The sequence below is a fragment of the Rattus norvegicus genome, chromosome 18 (assembly GCF_021556685.1).
Source record: "Rattus norvegicus strain SHRSP/BbbUtx chromosome 18, alternate assembly SHRSP_T2T, whole genome shotgun sequence".
NCBI lineage: Eukaryota > Metazoa > Chordata > Mammalia > Rodentia > Muridae > Rattus > Rattus norvegicus.
In genome coordinates this window covers 41311080-41327323 of record NC_141551.1, presented here as the reverse complement: position 1 = coordinate 41327323, position 16244 = coordinate 41311080, and the positions used below count along the sequence as shown (strand labels likewise).

General features: G+C 41.1%; 1 protein-coding gene across 3 annotated transcripts; it reads right to left on the bottom strand.

Annotated features, from left to right (window-relative positions):
- Positions 1-3856: 3856 nt before the first annotated feature.
- Eif1a (eukaryotic translation initiation factor 1A) lies at positions 3857-16203 on the bottom strand. 3 transcript variants are annotated; one of them, NM_001008773.3, is made up of 3 exons: positions 16016-16203; positions 15121-15167; positions 3857-6439 (listed from the first exon to the last, which is right to left on the bottom strand). In NM_001008773.3, the coding sequence occupies exon 3, from the start codon at positions 6256-6258 to the stop codon at positions 5824-5826; it is 435 nt and encodes a 144-aa protein (NP_001008773.3). In that variant the 5' UTR covers positions 6259-6439; positions 15121-15167; positions 16016-16203; the 3' UTR covers positions 3857-5823. The 3 variants fall into 3 exon arrangements, with proteins under 3 accessions (NP_001008773.3, NP_001381920.1, NP_001381919.1); NM_001394991.1 differs by lacking the exon at positions 16016-16203 and adding an exon at positions 15676-15849; NM_001394990.1 differs by lacking the exon at positions 15121-15167.
- Between the last annotated feature and the right edge of the window lie 41 nt (positions 16204-16244).

Here is a 16244-nt window from a genome sequence, read left to right as displayed (position 1 = left end):
ACTCTTCCATACGATTAAAACAGAAGAAGAACACATCCATGAAGGAGCCCTTTAAGGAGAATTTAGAGCTGTAAGTGCCTGTATTAAGAATGAAATCTAGGCAGGTATGGTGGCACACACCTTTAATCCTAGCACTAGGGAGGCAGAGACAGGTGGATCTCAGTAAGTTTGAGGCCAGCCCGGCCTACAGAGCAAGTCTAGAACACCCCACTCCCCGAAACGAAATCTCATTTACACAACCAAAACCTACCTCCCACCAATAGACTACTTCAAGAGATAGAAGAGAAAACTAAACCTACAACAGAAGAAATAGGAAAGGCAAGATTGGAAATGAATCAAGAGTGGAAAATCAACAGTTCTGATTCTTTGAAAAGATGCAGAAGAAAGTCTTTAATAGAAAGAGAAGGAGGGAGGAGGGAGGGAGGGAAAGAGGAGGAGAGGAAAAGAGAGGAGAGGAGGGGAGGGGAAGGGAGGGGAGGGCAGGGGAGGAGGCTCAAATGGCTAAAACCAAGAGTGAGTCAGTGGCCATCACCTCCTAACCCTAGAGAGCACAAGAAAGGAGCAATGGAATTAGGTTGTCAGCTTTTCCATAGTAAAACCAAACACAGCCTTCCATTAGAGCCTTCACTAGGCTCTCTGAAGGACGGACTGAAAAAGCTAACAAAGGCATTACTGAAATCCCTGCGCTTATTAGTCAGCTGCTCAACCTTCAGCTTGGAAACCCATCTACCCAAGCTGTTCCCATCTTCACAGGAGAAAATGGGTGCTAAGAGACTAGAGTCAGCATAAAAACAGTAACAATGCAGCAATTCTACACAACCCAGGCGCAAACATCTATAAAAGTGACATTATATTGATCAAAGTTAGCAGCAATTAAAACCATGACCCACTCGGGCTGGTGATGCCAACAGTGCTGAGAATTATGGAAATTCCTGCCGCCTGCACATAACATTTTGGGAATTTTGTAGCATTCAGCAGCAGATGTCCTTGTGTCAGACTTCAGTAAACTCCGGCAAGTGGCTAATTTTAGGGACCCTGAAGTATTTACTTAGGAAGACATGGCTATCTGATCGTACCTTAGGGACCTACAGAGGCCATTAACACTTGGCAAGTCTTATTTTAAAAGTCGCCTATGGCTCGTTTGTTTGCTTGGGTGTATAGCACTGTCAAGAGGACCTGCTTTCTTTTCTTTTATGAGGAATGATAAAAATCAACCTAAGTGTTATTTTTATGTCAACTGGACACGAAAACAGTTATCTGAAAGGAGGGAACATCAATCAAGAAAATGCCTCTATAAGATCTGGCTGTAGGGCATCTTAATTAGTGATTAATAGTGGAAGGCCCAGCCCACTGCAGGTGGTGCCAACCCTGGGTTGGTGGTCAGAGCACCCAATAGCATGTCATAACGAGCAAGCCAATGAGCAGCACCTCTCCACGGCCTTTGTATGAACTGCTGCCTCTGGGTTCCAGCTCTGCCTGAGTTTTTGTCCTACCTTCAATGATGGATTACAATGTGGAAGTGTAAGCCAAACAAAACCCTTTCTCCCCAATTTGCTTTTGGTCATGGTGCTTCCTCACAGCAATTCCCTGCTTTCTTCCCATGATGAGATCTTCAGACAGTGCAGATGTGACAATCTCCAGTCAGTCATGTGAAGACTTGTAAGAAGGCAAAGTGGTACCAAGTGACAGAACACTGGCATAAAGGCAATTCCTACTTGTACAATTCCTTTCTTCCCTCCTCCCCAGTCTTGGGTACTTAAACTTCTGCCCTAGTTCCAACTATGCTCCATCTTGTTGCTCTCTTGTGTGATTCTTATTCTGAGTGTCAGGTATCCTCACACCTGTTTGGAAAAACCACCCTTGTTGCAGGGGAAGAGCCTGAGCTCTCCTAAGACATGGTACCTGACACTCTCAGATCTGTGGGGCCCAGCCTTCAACTTATGCCATGTGATACAGGATTTTTGCCTTGAAAAACACCTGTGATTGTCATGTAGGATTTAATAAGAGATGATGCCGAGTCACCTGTCATCTTTCCAAGGACAGCTATTCCCAGAAGGTGCAGCGGATGCGATTTGCATTTTTAAAAAAGTTCATTAAATATTCACTACAGATAAACCAACAAAGAGCAAGTATGGGAAAGAGGATCTGAGTAAGGATCTCTAGGTAGGATAGTGGGGGAAAAGATAAAAACTTGAAAGTATGGGCTGGAGAGATGGCTCAATGGTTAAGAGCCCTGACTGCTCTTTGAGAGGTCCTGAGTTCAAATCCCAGCAACTACATAGTGGCTCACAACCATCTGTAATGAGATCTGATGCCCTCTTCTGGTGTCTAAAGACAGCTACAACGTACTTATAGATAATAAAAGAATAAATAAATCACTAAAAAACCCAAAACCTTGCAAGTGAAGAGAACAGCCCTTTTTAGGAGGAAAGACCGACGTCTCTTCCTGGGATAGAATGAAGTGTCAAAGGGACAGCTGAGATGCATATGTAAGTGATGGGGGGTGATGGTGGGGATGTGGGGGTGGGGTGGGGGTGGTGGTAAAGGGGTTTGCTTGTGCAGTGACTCCCATTTGCTCAGTAAAATCAGAAACATTGCTAACCAGGGGCAGAGTTAGTGTTGTGATTGAAGGCCTTTGTTACAGGGTTTCCAAATTGTATGCGATCTTGTCTACCACATCACTCACCTTTGATCAGACAATCAGGGTAGCACAGATTGTAGGCTGTGGCTTTGTGAACATACCAGAACAGAAAGACATGACAATTAAACAAATCCATTGTGGGAAGGGGTCACCAGGAGGATAAAGTGAAAGTTTAAAAAAATCGATTAAAAAAATGTATTTAAAAAAATCCAACTGATGTGTTAAGAGGGCAATAAGGGTGCCTGGGTATTCCACACCATAAGGACACATTTGTACTTTAGGCTGTAGGCAGTTATTACATGTTATTCAGAGCTAACATGTGCACACTGTAATGGGCTGTTCTTTCTGCACTGCTCGCTGTCCCCCCGAGTCAATGGTCTTGGAGGAGGACACATGATACTAGCCAAGACCAAACTGTTTCACCAAGCGTCTCAGCCTGGAGTCCAGACACTGAGGGGAAAGAACAGGAAAGGTGTGGAGGAAGGAGGCACCTTAAGGTCCTGGCTAATCACCTCATCAGAGATGCAGTCAGCTTTGAAATGATCAACTGCCTTATGTCAGCCCTCCCTGTAACATCTGCTGCCTTGGAGAAGAACTTGCAGTTCTTTTAAGGTCTTAACTCACACTTCCTTCTCCACACTGCCAGCTCTGAGTAAAATACAACTTTCAACAGTCAACTTTTAGTGTTTTCTACTGGTGTTTATGGTGATGATACAAGCCCTAGAATTTCTGTTTTAAACAGTGATAGAGCAATATGCCACCTAAAACAAAGTTATGAGAGAAAACTGGGAACTTCAAAGTGGCTCAGCTTTCCTCAGTTTCCCTAGCTGGCTACATGGGAATGTCAAATTCCTTGAAGATCACCAATCAGATACTCTAGCCTCAGGGTTCTTCACTCCAGTGCCAGTGTTTTTCATATTACTCTGCAAAAACAATTCATGTGGGTCATATCCTAGGATGTATTATAGTTTATATCATTTGTTTATCCCAGGCTATCCCTAAAGTAGCAGTGCTCCTAGCCTGCTCACATATTATGGTTTAAAGTTTATTTCTGAATGATAGCTTCAGTGTGCCCCTTAGTCAGCAATTTTTTATTCTTGTGTAATATTTTACTCCTGATACCTCAGATTTTATCCATATCCATTTTGAGGTGCAACCTCAGGAGGCTGGAATGTGGTATGACAGAGTTGTGGGAAAGAAAAAGAAACATTTAAATATTTCACTACAAGTCATTTTAATTCTAACACTTATGTCAACATTTACAGCATAAATCACTCATGTTATAAAAGAATCATTCCTTCATCTAGAATGTGATTGAAATTAGATATTGGTAAACAGGCAATGTAAATACCTCAGTGTTTGCCTCTGATAGTTTGCAATGACCAAGACATGATACTATAGCCTCATCAAGTGCAACTTTGTACATGTCTGATGCATATATGTTGTGTACATGTTGTGGACTGAGAGGACATCTTCAGGCACTGGTCCTCACCTCCTAACTTGAGATAATCTTGTTTGCTGTTGAATGCATCAAGCTAGCTGGCCCATGGTCAAATTTTCTTCCTGTACTAAAATGTACGGCAGCAATGGGATAAATCTTAGGTTAACAGTATATTCAGATGCACTGTGTATAGCAATAAAAAGCTCCAGTGATGTTCTCTTTCTAAAGACACACTGTCCTTCTGGGGAGGTGGGATCTGACTCTAATCTGGCACCATGTCTAGCTCATTTTACAAAATTAACCTTTACAAAGATCTACATCAGCATCTAGAAGAGTCACCAATCAATGATCAAGAAAACTGTTATTTGCTTTTCTTTCTTTTTGACTGGGTAATTTCCTTAAGCTACATTATTATGGGCTAACTGGAAAACAAAAAACAAAAGTGAAGGTGAATACTGTTGTTTTCATGCTCAGGCACCATTTGAAGGTATCTAGAACAAAGCCTGAGAAAGGAACTATTCTTTTAAAAGGCATCTGAGGACTAATAGCAAGGTTATACTTACTTCCTAAGCAGCAAGAGTTAAACTGCAGAACCCTGATACCAGCATTACTTAAATGGGAAAATAGTTGTTTATCTTAAATCCCAGTGTCTAATTAAAAAAAAAAAAAAAGCCTCTCATGATATACTAGAAATCATCCAGTCATTTATTTTTGTTATATACCAGAGATATAATGAACATATTAAAAAGAAAAAATGTTTTTATACCAACATGTTTTTATTGTTTGTTTCTAGACTCCTCCATTTAGAAAATAGGAACCACGGTTTCATTAAGCTGTGGCTCCTTTTCCTTTAACCTAAGCTTAGTTTAAGGAAAACTTCCCTCGTACAATTATGTAACTAACTTTAATCAATACATAGTAATTATGCAAGCCTCAATACAGTAGCTAACTTTTTGAAAATGACTTAACACAAAATATTAACAACTACCTTCTTTGAAAATTTCTCTATGCAAGTATCAGAACAGATTTACTTCTCTTTTAATTTTCATTTCCTATTTTTTGGGTATGCCTTAGAAAAGTAAAATTACATATAAACATTGTCAACTACTTTATTTGTAAAGTCAAGATAATGGATTATCTCCTCTAAGTATTTAATTTTTGCAATGACTAATTTTTAAAACTCAAAATTGCTACCCATAAAATTTAAAAATTGCACTGTAAGATTTTTTTTATGGATGACAACAACTTATAGGGTAAAATGAATGTATGGAACTTCACGTAGTAAGTATAAAATGGCATGGCTCCATAAATACAAAAATAGCCATATCCTGTCTAACTTTGAGACGTCTCAAATGCAGCCGGACAATTAGCGTCTAAAGCAGGTGTGCTGGACCAGGACTTACTCCAGCCTACGGTGGTCACCCGGCAGAACTGCTGACACAAAACACTCACGTGCCAGAAATGAAGCATCACAAATGGAAAGGCAGTCTCTTAACAGTGCACACTGCTGTGCCCTAAGTTCAATTACATCCAGAAGCACAAAGTGTTAACATGTCACTTAAGATAACTCAACATCTTTGGTTTTCAAAGAAATATAATACTTCAAAAAATAAAATTCATCAATTTGCATTAACAAGTCATACACATGCCAAATGAAGTTTTACTTAACAGCTGAACGTCAAGATCCCAATTGTGTAGAGCTATCTTCAGAGAACTTGAAATGTAACGTGCTTAGGTCAGGTTAGATATCATCAATGTCTTCATCATCATCTCCAATATCATCAAACTGGATTTCATCGTCATCCCCAGGACCAAATGTGTCCGTTTCATTGATTTTGGCATGTTCTGGAAGTTCTCCATATGCCTTCAGACTTCTTGCTTCGTCTGCATTGTACTTTAAGATTACGTCAGCCTTGTTGTCTTGGTAGTCTCGTAGACCAATCAGTATAATGTCTGAGGTGTTTATCCAAACCTTTTTTCTCAACTTCCCTCTTATGTGGCACAGCCTCCGCACACCGTCAAAGCACATTGCTTCCAACCGTCCGTTTCCCAGCATTTTGATCACCTGAGCATACTCTTGCCCATCCTCTTTAAACACTAACTCTCTCTTCTCAGATTCATTTTCATTTTTACCTCTGCGCCTGTTTTTGCCTCCTTTGCCTTTATTCTTTGGCATGATGAAGATGGCAACCACAGGGGTTGGGTGAGGAGTCCCTGCTGACAGTGACTGTGACTGCTAGGATGGGTGGCAGGAAGTCTCTTAATAGTGGCAGATCTGAAGTGACTGAATAGCGACACTGTAAGTATAGAAGATCCACAAGCAGCAAACAGTGTTCCAGAGTCCTGGCTTCTAACAGCTGAAAACATAAAAAGATTTTTAGTAAATATTAAGTGACTGTGGCGCATAAGCTGGGCCAGCTCTGGGTTACACTGTGTTGTTTAGAATATTGGCTTCAACGCTCTGCCTAGTCACAGATGGCTCTATCTACTGAAGCAACAGCCTTGACCTGAGCTACTCCATTTTCATCCTAAGTGCCAAGGAAGAATGGCTCCACATCTTATTTACAAAAGTAAACACCATTATCTGCTAGCATACCAGGAGACACAAACTGGTATTTTGTGCCAATAAATAATGAAGACTGAAGATATACTGAATCTTTTTTTTTTTTTTTCGGAGCTGGAGACCAAACCAGGGCCTTTCGCGCTCTACTGCTGAGCTAAATCCCCAACCCCAATATACTGAATCTTATGAAAATAAAAGACACATGAGCTTAGTAAGCACACAACGGAACCCCCCACCTGGGACTGTTAACAGAAGGTACACCCAGAGACCAAATGTAACAGCATACTGATTAACATACCAACTAATCTCTTGGTCACCTGTCACACGCTTGCCCAGGAACACTGACACATCACACAGCGCCAGGCCTCCAGCTCCAGTAGTTTGCCCTGGCTGACACTGTGCCACTTCAAACCGCCTCTTGACGGCCTGCCACCCAGAGCTGTATTTGATGTCGTTGCACTTGGGCAGCTGTGGTCTGCTGCCCTGCTCCTGTAGCAGCTCTCTGCCTTCAGGACGACTGCCCTTCTACATTCTTAACACAGCAGCCTCTTAACAAAGATTTTGCAACCCACTCATCAACAGTGATGTGCAGTGTGTGATCTGGAGTTAATATTAGTAATTAAGGAAGAAATAAAAGAACCTATAACTGCCAGTGATCAGCTTTCAAGCAAATCTGTATTTCTTGCCTCAAATATAACTAATGTGAACTTACTTATTGTACAATCTATGGTTCTGACAAAACATGCTCATCAGAAAAACTCATGACAGATTTTTTTTTTTTACTAAAAAACGGAAATATAACCCAGGCAGTGATAGCATACACCTTTAATCCCAGCACTCAGGAGGCAGAGGCAGGTGGACTTCTGTGAGTTCAAGATCAGCTTGGCCTATATAGCTAGTTCCAGGACAGAGAAATGCTATTGAGAAAAGCCCCCCCCCCACCCATAAATATATAAAAATATAAAATTTTCACACACACACACACACACACACACACACACATACCACACACACACACACACACTGAACTTTTGGTAAATGTACACCTTTGCTTCAAATTACTTGTGTGTTTGTGTGTAAGCAATACACGTAACACATGAAAATGTCCATGTGGAGGCCAGAGGTCAACACCAGGGATCTTCCTCAATCACTCCATGTTGTTTTGAGACAGGGTCTCTCACTGAACCTAAAGCTCATGGATTCAGCCAGAGCAGCTGGAGAGTCAGCCCCAGGGACCCCTTCCTGTCTTGGGCACTAGGCACCCTGGGTGGAGCCAGAGTGTTGGGCCCTTACGCTCGCAAAGCACTCTACCAACTACCCATCTCCCAGCCTCCTTCGTTCAGTTCTTTAGGGGACTCTACTGGTCTTTCTATGTAGCTGAGGCTTGCCTGGAACTGGTGATCCCCCTGACTCATCCTCTTTAGTACTAGCTTATAGGAATGAGTTCAAGTTTTATTTTACTCTCCATACTGATTTCAAACTGATCTAGCACAATTTATCCAAAAAGAACATTCGAAACATAACCCTAATAAACCACTGTGGTATTCTATTTTTAGTCTGTTTCTTGACTAGTCTGTCACCTTGTCATGATATTTGAATGCAGCTTTATGGTATACCTTGATCTATATAATCCATGTCCTCAGACTTTTTCTCCCACGTCTGCACCACTATGTGCATTTTAAAAGCAGCTTACGGATTTCCACAAACAGAAAATACACAGTAGAATACTGACTAGAATTATATACAATCCACAGGCCAATCTGATAGAATTAACATTCAATTGAGTCTTAAGATGTCATATTGATCCCTTTAAGTTGGTATATTTAAAATTTCTCATTGTGTTTTGTTTGCAGAATTTACTTCTGGATATCTGATTTTTTTTTTCTTTTTTTCGGAGCTAGGCAAGCGCTCTACCGCTGAGCTAAATCCCCAACCCTGATTTTTTTTTTTAACTACCAAAAAGTCATTTAAATCTCTTAGTATTCGGATACTGACATAGAGATACAGCTGGTATTTTTGCATACTGACCTTGCCCAGTGATTTTATGAATCTCAAAATTACTATCAGTAGTGGACTTTTGGGGGGGGGGGGCAGTTTGGGTTTTATAAATATACATTTCCAAACAACTTTCTCACTGGCTTTTCAAAGTCTGAGCTTTATTTCTTCTTGCCATGCTGTCTTGGTAAATTTTCTGTCATTTGCTTTTAAAAATTCCAAGCAAGAGTGCTAAAGAGATGGCTCAGTGGTTAAGAGAACTGATTGTTCTTCCAAAGGTCCTGAATTCAATTCCCATCAACCATATGCTGACTCAAAAATCAAGTGTAATGGGGTCTGGTGCCCTCTTCTGGTGTGTCTGAAGACAGCGATAAATAAAAAAGAAATAAAAATTTCCAAACAAGTTTTTCTGTTTTCTTTTAATGGTTCACTATTATTATTTTTTTTTTTTTTTTGGATCTTTTTTTCGGAGCTGGTGACCGAACCCAGGGCCTTGCGCTTCCTAGGCAAGTGCTCTACCACTGAGCTAAATCCCCAACCCCGGTTCACTATTTTTTTTTTTTTTGGTTCTTTTTTTCGGAGCTGGGGATCGAACCCAGGGCCCTGCGCTTCCTAGGTAAGCGCTCTACCACTGAGCTAAATCCCCAGCCCCCACTATTTTTGAAGAACAAATTGTATATTACTAATTCCCTGAAATGTATTGTCTGAGTTTATGGCCTAGTACATACTATAGTGTGTAAATAGCCTCCTATAAGCATCTGTTCTTAGAATTATCTGGTCAGTAGCTACTTTTTAGCAATCCAACTGCTTGATGGAGATGGAACCCACGTACAACTAGTGAAATGTGTGTGTGATGCCACTGGTACCTTCTCTGCTACTCCAGTCAGTATCCCACTACTCCCTTCCTTCCTTGCAGTCTAGTTAGATACTAGGCACAGTACTCAGCAATGTCGTTCTGTTCTGTTCTACTGGCAATAAAATACATTTACAACCATGGTTGTTCACGTAAGTCTGCCCATTTCATGTCTCCTTTCCCCTACTTATGATTTCTAGAGTACCATCAGGAGAGAGAGTATTTTAAAAAGCATTATCATTGTGGCAATCACGTTCCGAAGCTACTTGATTTCCTAATACCTTGTCATTCCAGGTCATCAGCAATGACAGTTGAGCAACACTGCCCATTTCCCCCTGTATTCCTCAAATATTACACAACACAGTCTAGGGTCTGATGCTATTTCAAAGATTCTGCTTTGATTTCTCGGGCAAGTTACAGTATCAAATCACTGTGCCAATCAGGGGTTCACTGGGGGAAAGATGGTGCAGTCAAGTTGGGTAATACGGAGAGGGACTATTTATAAACATGAAATATCAAAGCCCACCGTAGAGAACAGTGCAATTCTCTAGGACTATACACAACAGTTTCATAGTGAAAGAGGGAACAAGAATAAGATGCTTAGACAAGAAATTCTGACACCCTTGTTGACACTTGTTTTTTTTTTTTTTTTTTTGGGCACAACTGCTGTATTATGAGGCCTCACTACCAGTCTCTCAGTCAGGGCTCCCCCTCCCCGCACTCCTTGCACACCCCTGCCCCCCCCAGATGTTTGAGGCCTTTGCATACCTATATGATTTTGCATATCATTATAGCCATTTACCATTCTACAAAGGTAACTAAATCTTGGTAGAAAATACATCTGATCCATAGCTAATGATTTAAACTTTTTCATATTTATATACACAATATGTAGCTCTCCAGGCCCTACAAATATGAGGCTAACACTATGTTATTCGTAGTTCACTGTGACTAAATGTCTTAGTATCATGTTGTTGGAAAGGGACTACAGTAGGAAAACAACTTGTTCTTTCCCTCGGGTTTTTTCATAGATCATGCTATCTTTAATAAAAATGTTTTGATGGTGTAGCATTTTCTTGTACATATTCTTTTCACTTAGCAAAAGCCATGTAAATTAGGAATGTGAACTTACTGTCTCTGTCATAGCACCCTGTATATTATTCCTACCATCACATGCCTGGATGCCTGCCTTTATGTTATGAAAACTTCTCTCTTCTCTTCTCTGTCAACTGTGTGTGTGTCTTGGGGCAGAAATGTTTGTTTCTTTTTTCTTTTTTTTTCGGAGCTGAGAACCCAACCCAGGGCCTTGCACTTATTAGGCAAGTGCTCTACCACTGAGCTAAATCCCCAACCCCGAAATGTTTGTTTCTTATGTCTCCATTTGGCAGTAGGAAGAACTCTGTGATAGTTGAATAGAGAACTGTGTTTTAACTTTGACCCTTAGTATTTGGAGCAATTGCTTGTATGTAATTTATTCCCCCAACTACTATGGAGGAACCTAAGGGACAAAGACCAGAGTCTTATTCAATTTTTGAAGCTGATAGCCCTAGCCATATTCTTCCTGGGCCCAAGAAGAGTCAAGCAAGCAAATCTTGAGAAAACAAGGGCATTATACTGTTCAGCAATATGGAGGGGTCAGTAAATAGGAAAAATGCCCAACCTAATTCTTGATCAAAGAGACACAAGTGTATAAAGATATTTCTTTCAACCTATACAATTAGCCTAAGTTAAGTCAGTAAGATCCAGTGTGAGTTGGGGAAACTGGTTTTTGATCATTTCTGCTGGAAAAGGAATTTGGTGGGTATGAAGAAGCAAAACGTGAACATACTTGATACTACAATTCTGCATTTGGTATACATCAAGTAATGTGAGATACAGTTTTCATGAACCTCTTGTCTTCCTCTTACATACAGATGTGCCAAGTCTGCAAGACCCTGACTGCCCTTTCCTGGGGCTTTGTTATTTTTTGAGCTGTTAAATTTGAAACTATGGTATCATCTTGCTTCAGACTGACAGCAGGCTTACTTCAAGCTTGTAATAAAAGCAGAGGGTTATGGAAAGTCAGTGGGCAACACACTTTAGTTGCAACACAAACCTACTCTGTGCACAGCAGCCATCTAAGCCACTTTGACCCCTCTTATGGGACTTGACGGCAAGAAAACTCAACAAAAATACGCGAGCCCAACGACCCTACTACGAAAGAACAAAAAAAAAAAAAAATTAAATTTCAACTTTCCACAAGCACTTAAGCTGGGTCTATTGAAATTAAATCGTTAAGTAGCACAGTATACAGGCACATGTCTAAAACTCCTGTACATGGGTATTACAGTAGTCCTTCAAAGATCACTCTTAACTGGGCTCTTCTGAATGGTAATGCATTATCTACTACATTTATCTTAGCTGTCCCTAACCCAGACCCCTTTTGAGGCTAAAAGACATTGCTTATTATTCACTCTTTCCATACCAATGTTATTGGATGAATAGGACATTTCATGCAAACCACCAGTTAAGGTCAAGAACTAAGATACTTTTCAGCTGCTTCCTACCCAGAATATATATTTACAACTATCTGCAGCTGTCAATGCAGGTTGCTTTCCAAGACAGAGCACTCTAAATAAATTTATACAATTATTATTCATTTTCTCTAACATTCCATGACATCTCTTTAATATTATGTGTCAAATACAGGAACACGAACAAAGTTCTCTATCTTATCGAAGTGTTAGAAAATGGAGGAAGGTACCACAGTAATAACATTTAGCATGGTGTCTAGAAAATAGAGGTGATTATAGAATGATACCTTACACTTCTCCAAGAAACTGCTTTCTGCTTTCTCCTAAAAGGATGCTGTACTCTCTTCTGTGTCCACAGCATCTTTCTGCCTCAGCTACCACTCCATTGTTCTCCTAAGCATCCCTACCTATACTCGTCACAGCTCTGCACTGACTCACCTCTCCCATGTCACCAGTCACCTTGCATCAGCAGACACACTGCCATCTGACACAGTAATTTTGCTGATGACCTTTTTTTTTTTTAACAGATTACTCTTACTCCCATATTCATATAGCTCTATCTAATCTTATTGCAGCCAGAATGTTCTTTTTAACAACAGAACTCTAATTAGGTCCTTTTGTGGTTCATTATCTTTGATGGTTCTCAACTGCCTTAGGAAAAAGCCTAAACACCCCAACACAACTCTCTAGAAGCAACTGTTAATGTTCTTTACCCATTACATAACCATACTTCATTCTCCCTTTTGTTATTCTAGTATCTTTAGCAAGTTTTGCTCCAATGTTTCAGCTGTGAAGTCTGCAGCTCTCAGAAGCAGAACAATGCAGCTTCTGTGCCTGGCTAGAACTCTGGTAAGTGAACAGCACCACCTAGTGGTCACAATGCTGTTGGGGCAATGAGGGTTTCTGAACTACAAAGGCAGCGTGTTTCTCACTACCTTAATTTCCATCTTGTTACACAAACCTTTCAAATGTGGATTTATATCAGGCTTATAACCCTAAATCTTAACTCTGCCATTCCGAGGAACTTCTACATAGATGAGCAATGTGGTCTGACTATTACACTCTCTGATGACTTAACATCTAGTTAAGTGACTGAATGCCTGGCTTCTAGAGATTTTTTCCATAGTTTCCATCTCAACCATTACTGGTAGCTTCTGAAAACCAGTGGCTTCTGATCTGCTTTCTTCTTGAGACAAATGTGATCTGTGCAACTGAGCAATGGCAGGGTTCCTTGTGGCTTTGTTCGCTACACTCAGTATCAGGTAGGTTGTCACACTCACACATCAAATTTTGAACTTCAAATTTATTGTAGGAAAACTATAACCTGTAAAAGTACTCAGAGACTTAGGAATTCAGACTCCAAGTGTCTGCCTGTCTAGCTCTTGAACTAGAAAGTATGAAAAAGGGCTGGGTTGATGGCTCAGCTGACATGCATGCTGCACAAGCATGAGGACCTGAGTTCGGCGCCCCAAAACTCACAAAGCCAAGGTAAGTGGCTTGTCCCTGCAATCTGAGAACTAGGGAAAGGCAGGAGGACCTGTAGGGCTTGCTAGCCAGCCTATCAAGTTGAATCTGTGAGGTCCTGGAAAACCTGTCTTAAAAAACCAAAGAGAAGAGCAATAGGAGAGGGCCCATCTATCAACTGCTATCCTCCATATTTCTGCATAGGTGATGAATATTGGGTCTATCTAACATTCACTTAAGTATGAGGTATCTGACAAATTCTTACTAAAGAACAATTCCTTAAATTCACGTAACGTGTTTATGTCATGTGTTTTATATCCTGTAACAACCGCCAACTCAGTGGCTCAAATAGAAAATGTATTCTGACAGCTGAAGTGAAGGCATTGGCTCACTCTGTCTGAGGCTCTGCAGAGCTTGTCCTAGCTCTTCATGACGATGGACAAGCTTTGGTTTTCCTTGGCTTCTTCACACATCTCTCTATTGCCTTTATGTTCTTCGGTGTGTCTCTAGTCTTCTCTTCTATCAAATATCTTCTATTCGTTGTATTTAGTGCCTCCTCTAAATTTAGGATAGTCTCTTCTAGAGATTAATTTAACTGCAACTGCAAAAATTCTTCCAAACTTATTAACAGGGATGGGAATGAGATCTTGGAACTGAGTCTGAAGGGATACAATCCACACCACTATAAATAGGCAAGACATTTTAAATATAAAGTGTACATTTTTCAAATAAAAATTCAATGACAGTAAAGACACTGCTTTGTATTTTTATAAATCTAGATTCATAGAACAACCTGAGTGCTCACCTCCTTCAGTCTGCTATGCTGTTTGGTTGGAATGCATCATAAAAATCCAGCCTTCAACAACTACAACCCCCTGAAAGATTTTTCAGATGACTCTGAGAATCACAGCTTCAAAGTAAATACTCTAAAGTGTATAGAGTATGGTATAAAATTGTCAAGGTGAAACTTCCAGGCCACATGTACTACATAATATACATATTACCTTCCTCTTTATTACGTTAAGCTTACCCCAAAGTGGAACATGCATGTCTAGCACTGCTGTACTTTGAAAATTTGCCTGTTTGGTGATATTTAATTGTAATATTAAAAGTGATACCGCAGGCTAGAGAGATGGCTCAGTGGTTAAGAGCACTGACTGCCCTTCCAAAGGTCCTGAGTTCAATTCCCAGCAACCACCTGGTGGCTCACAACCATCTGTCATGGGATCTGATGCCCTCTTCTGGTGTGTCTGAGAACAGCTACAGTGTACATATATATATATACATATATATATATATATATATATAAAGTAAACAATTCTTAAAAAATAAAGTGATACCACACTGATTCTTTTATTACTAGTTTTAGTTTTTTAATTTTTCCCTCCTCCCTTTCCTCCCTCCCAAACCTTCCACATTGCACTGAGATTTTAATCTTATTTCTTTATGGAGAAAGGGTGGTTCCCAAACCCCCACCCCCACCCTCCATACTCCCTTGTAGCTCTGGAGATTCAATCCTAGGACTTGGACAAGTTCTACTGGTGAGCTCCATTACCAGCTCCAAGATAAGAGCAAGATCACCCGTCCAAGATGAGTCAAAAAACAAAACCTCCATTTTTCACTGCCAAATTCAGTTTTATTTTCACTCACCTACAAAATTTCTGGCCTGGCTCTCAGGAAGGTCTAGTCTTCCCAGTCTGGAAGAAATTAAAAGAATGTGACCTTAAGCCTCCTTCCCATTTGCCCCAGCAGAAGCTTTAAGTGCCTCAAGGCAGCTGAGTGAACTTCCGGCTCTCGTTTTATCCGCCCCACCCAACCCTTACTCAGGGCCTTGCCTCACTCCTACCTGCCAGCTACTTCGTTCTCATAAAAACCTCTCTACTGATCCTCGGCAATCTAGAGCCCACCTTATCTCTTTCACTAAAAAACAAACCAAAAAGCTCCCAACACCCCCCCCAAAAAAAACAAAACAAAACCGGAACACCTGATTCCTGTTACGCACGTGGGAAGCGTAAAATGAATGCCTTACAAGAAACGCCATGTCGATCAGAAGCAAATTAGTTACTTTGCTACTGTTGGGTCCTTAACTCCCTAATCAGTAAAACAGACATACTATCACTTACTGTATGAAGAGTAGAAGGAGCTTGCTAAGAGGTACTCAATGGATGTTTGTTTTAGTCTAACCGAAACTTATCTTGTGCTTACCACGTGCCGGCCACTCTTCTAGACCCCTTTTCCAGATAAAGAACTCAGGAAATAATCCGTATTTATTTTAGGCAGTACTATTTAGAGTATAGCAGAGTTTTAGCATCCAGGCCGAGGTCAGCTGGCCGGAAGGTAAAGAGCAGGGATTAGAAATTCTAGTCTTCTACTCATCTCTGAGAACATGCGCTTTTTGCGTAAGCTGCCTCCTCCAAATACGACTGTACTCTGTGCGACAACCTCCTGTAAACTAGAAATCTCTCTACCACCGGGGATTAGCCCTCCATAGCCCTAAAACGAGCTCTTGGGAGTCCCTAGGAGATTCCCCAAACTTGGTACTCACAGTGACAAATGCAGCAGAACCCCTCTACCGTCTCAGCCCGGCGAGCAGCGAGACCACGCGCCCTTCCTAGGCAACGGCCGGCCACGCCCCTTCCCGTCGAGTTCCCGCACTGCCCCCTCCCCTCGCCCAAGGAGGGCCGCCCACGCAACGCCGAGGCCTCACGCTCTTCCACGTCCTCACTACAACGCCTCGCCCACCGGATTTCACATCCGGGTCACCGGGTCCTGTC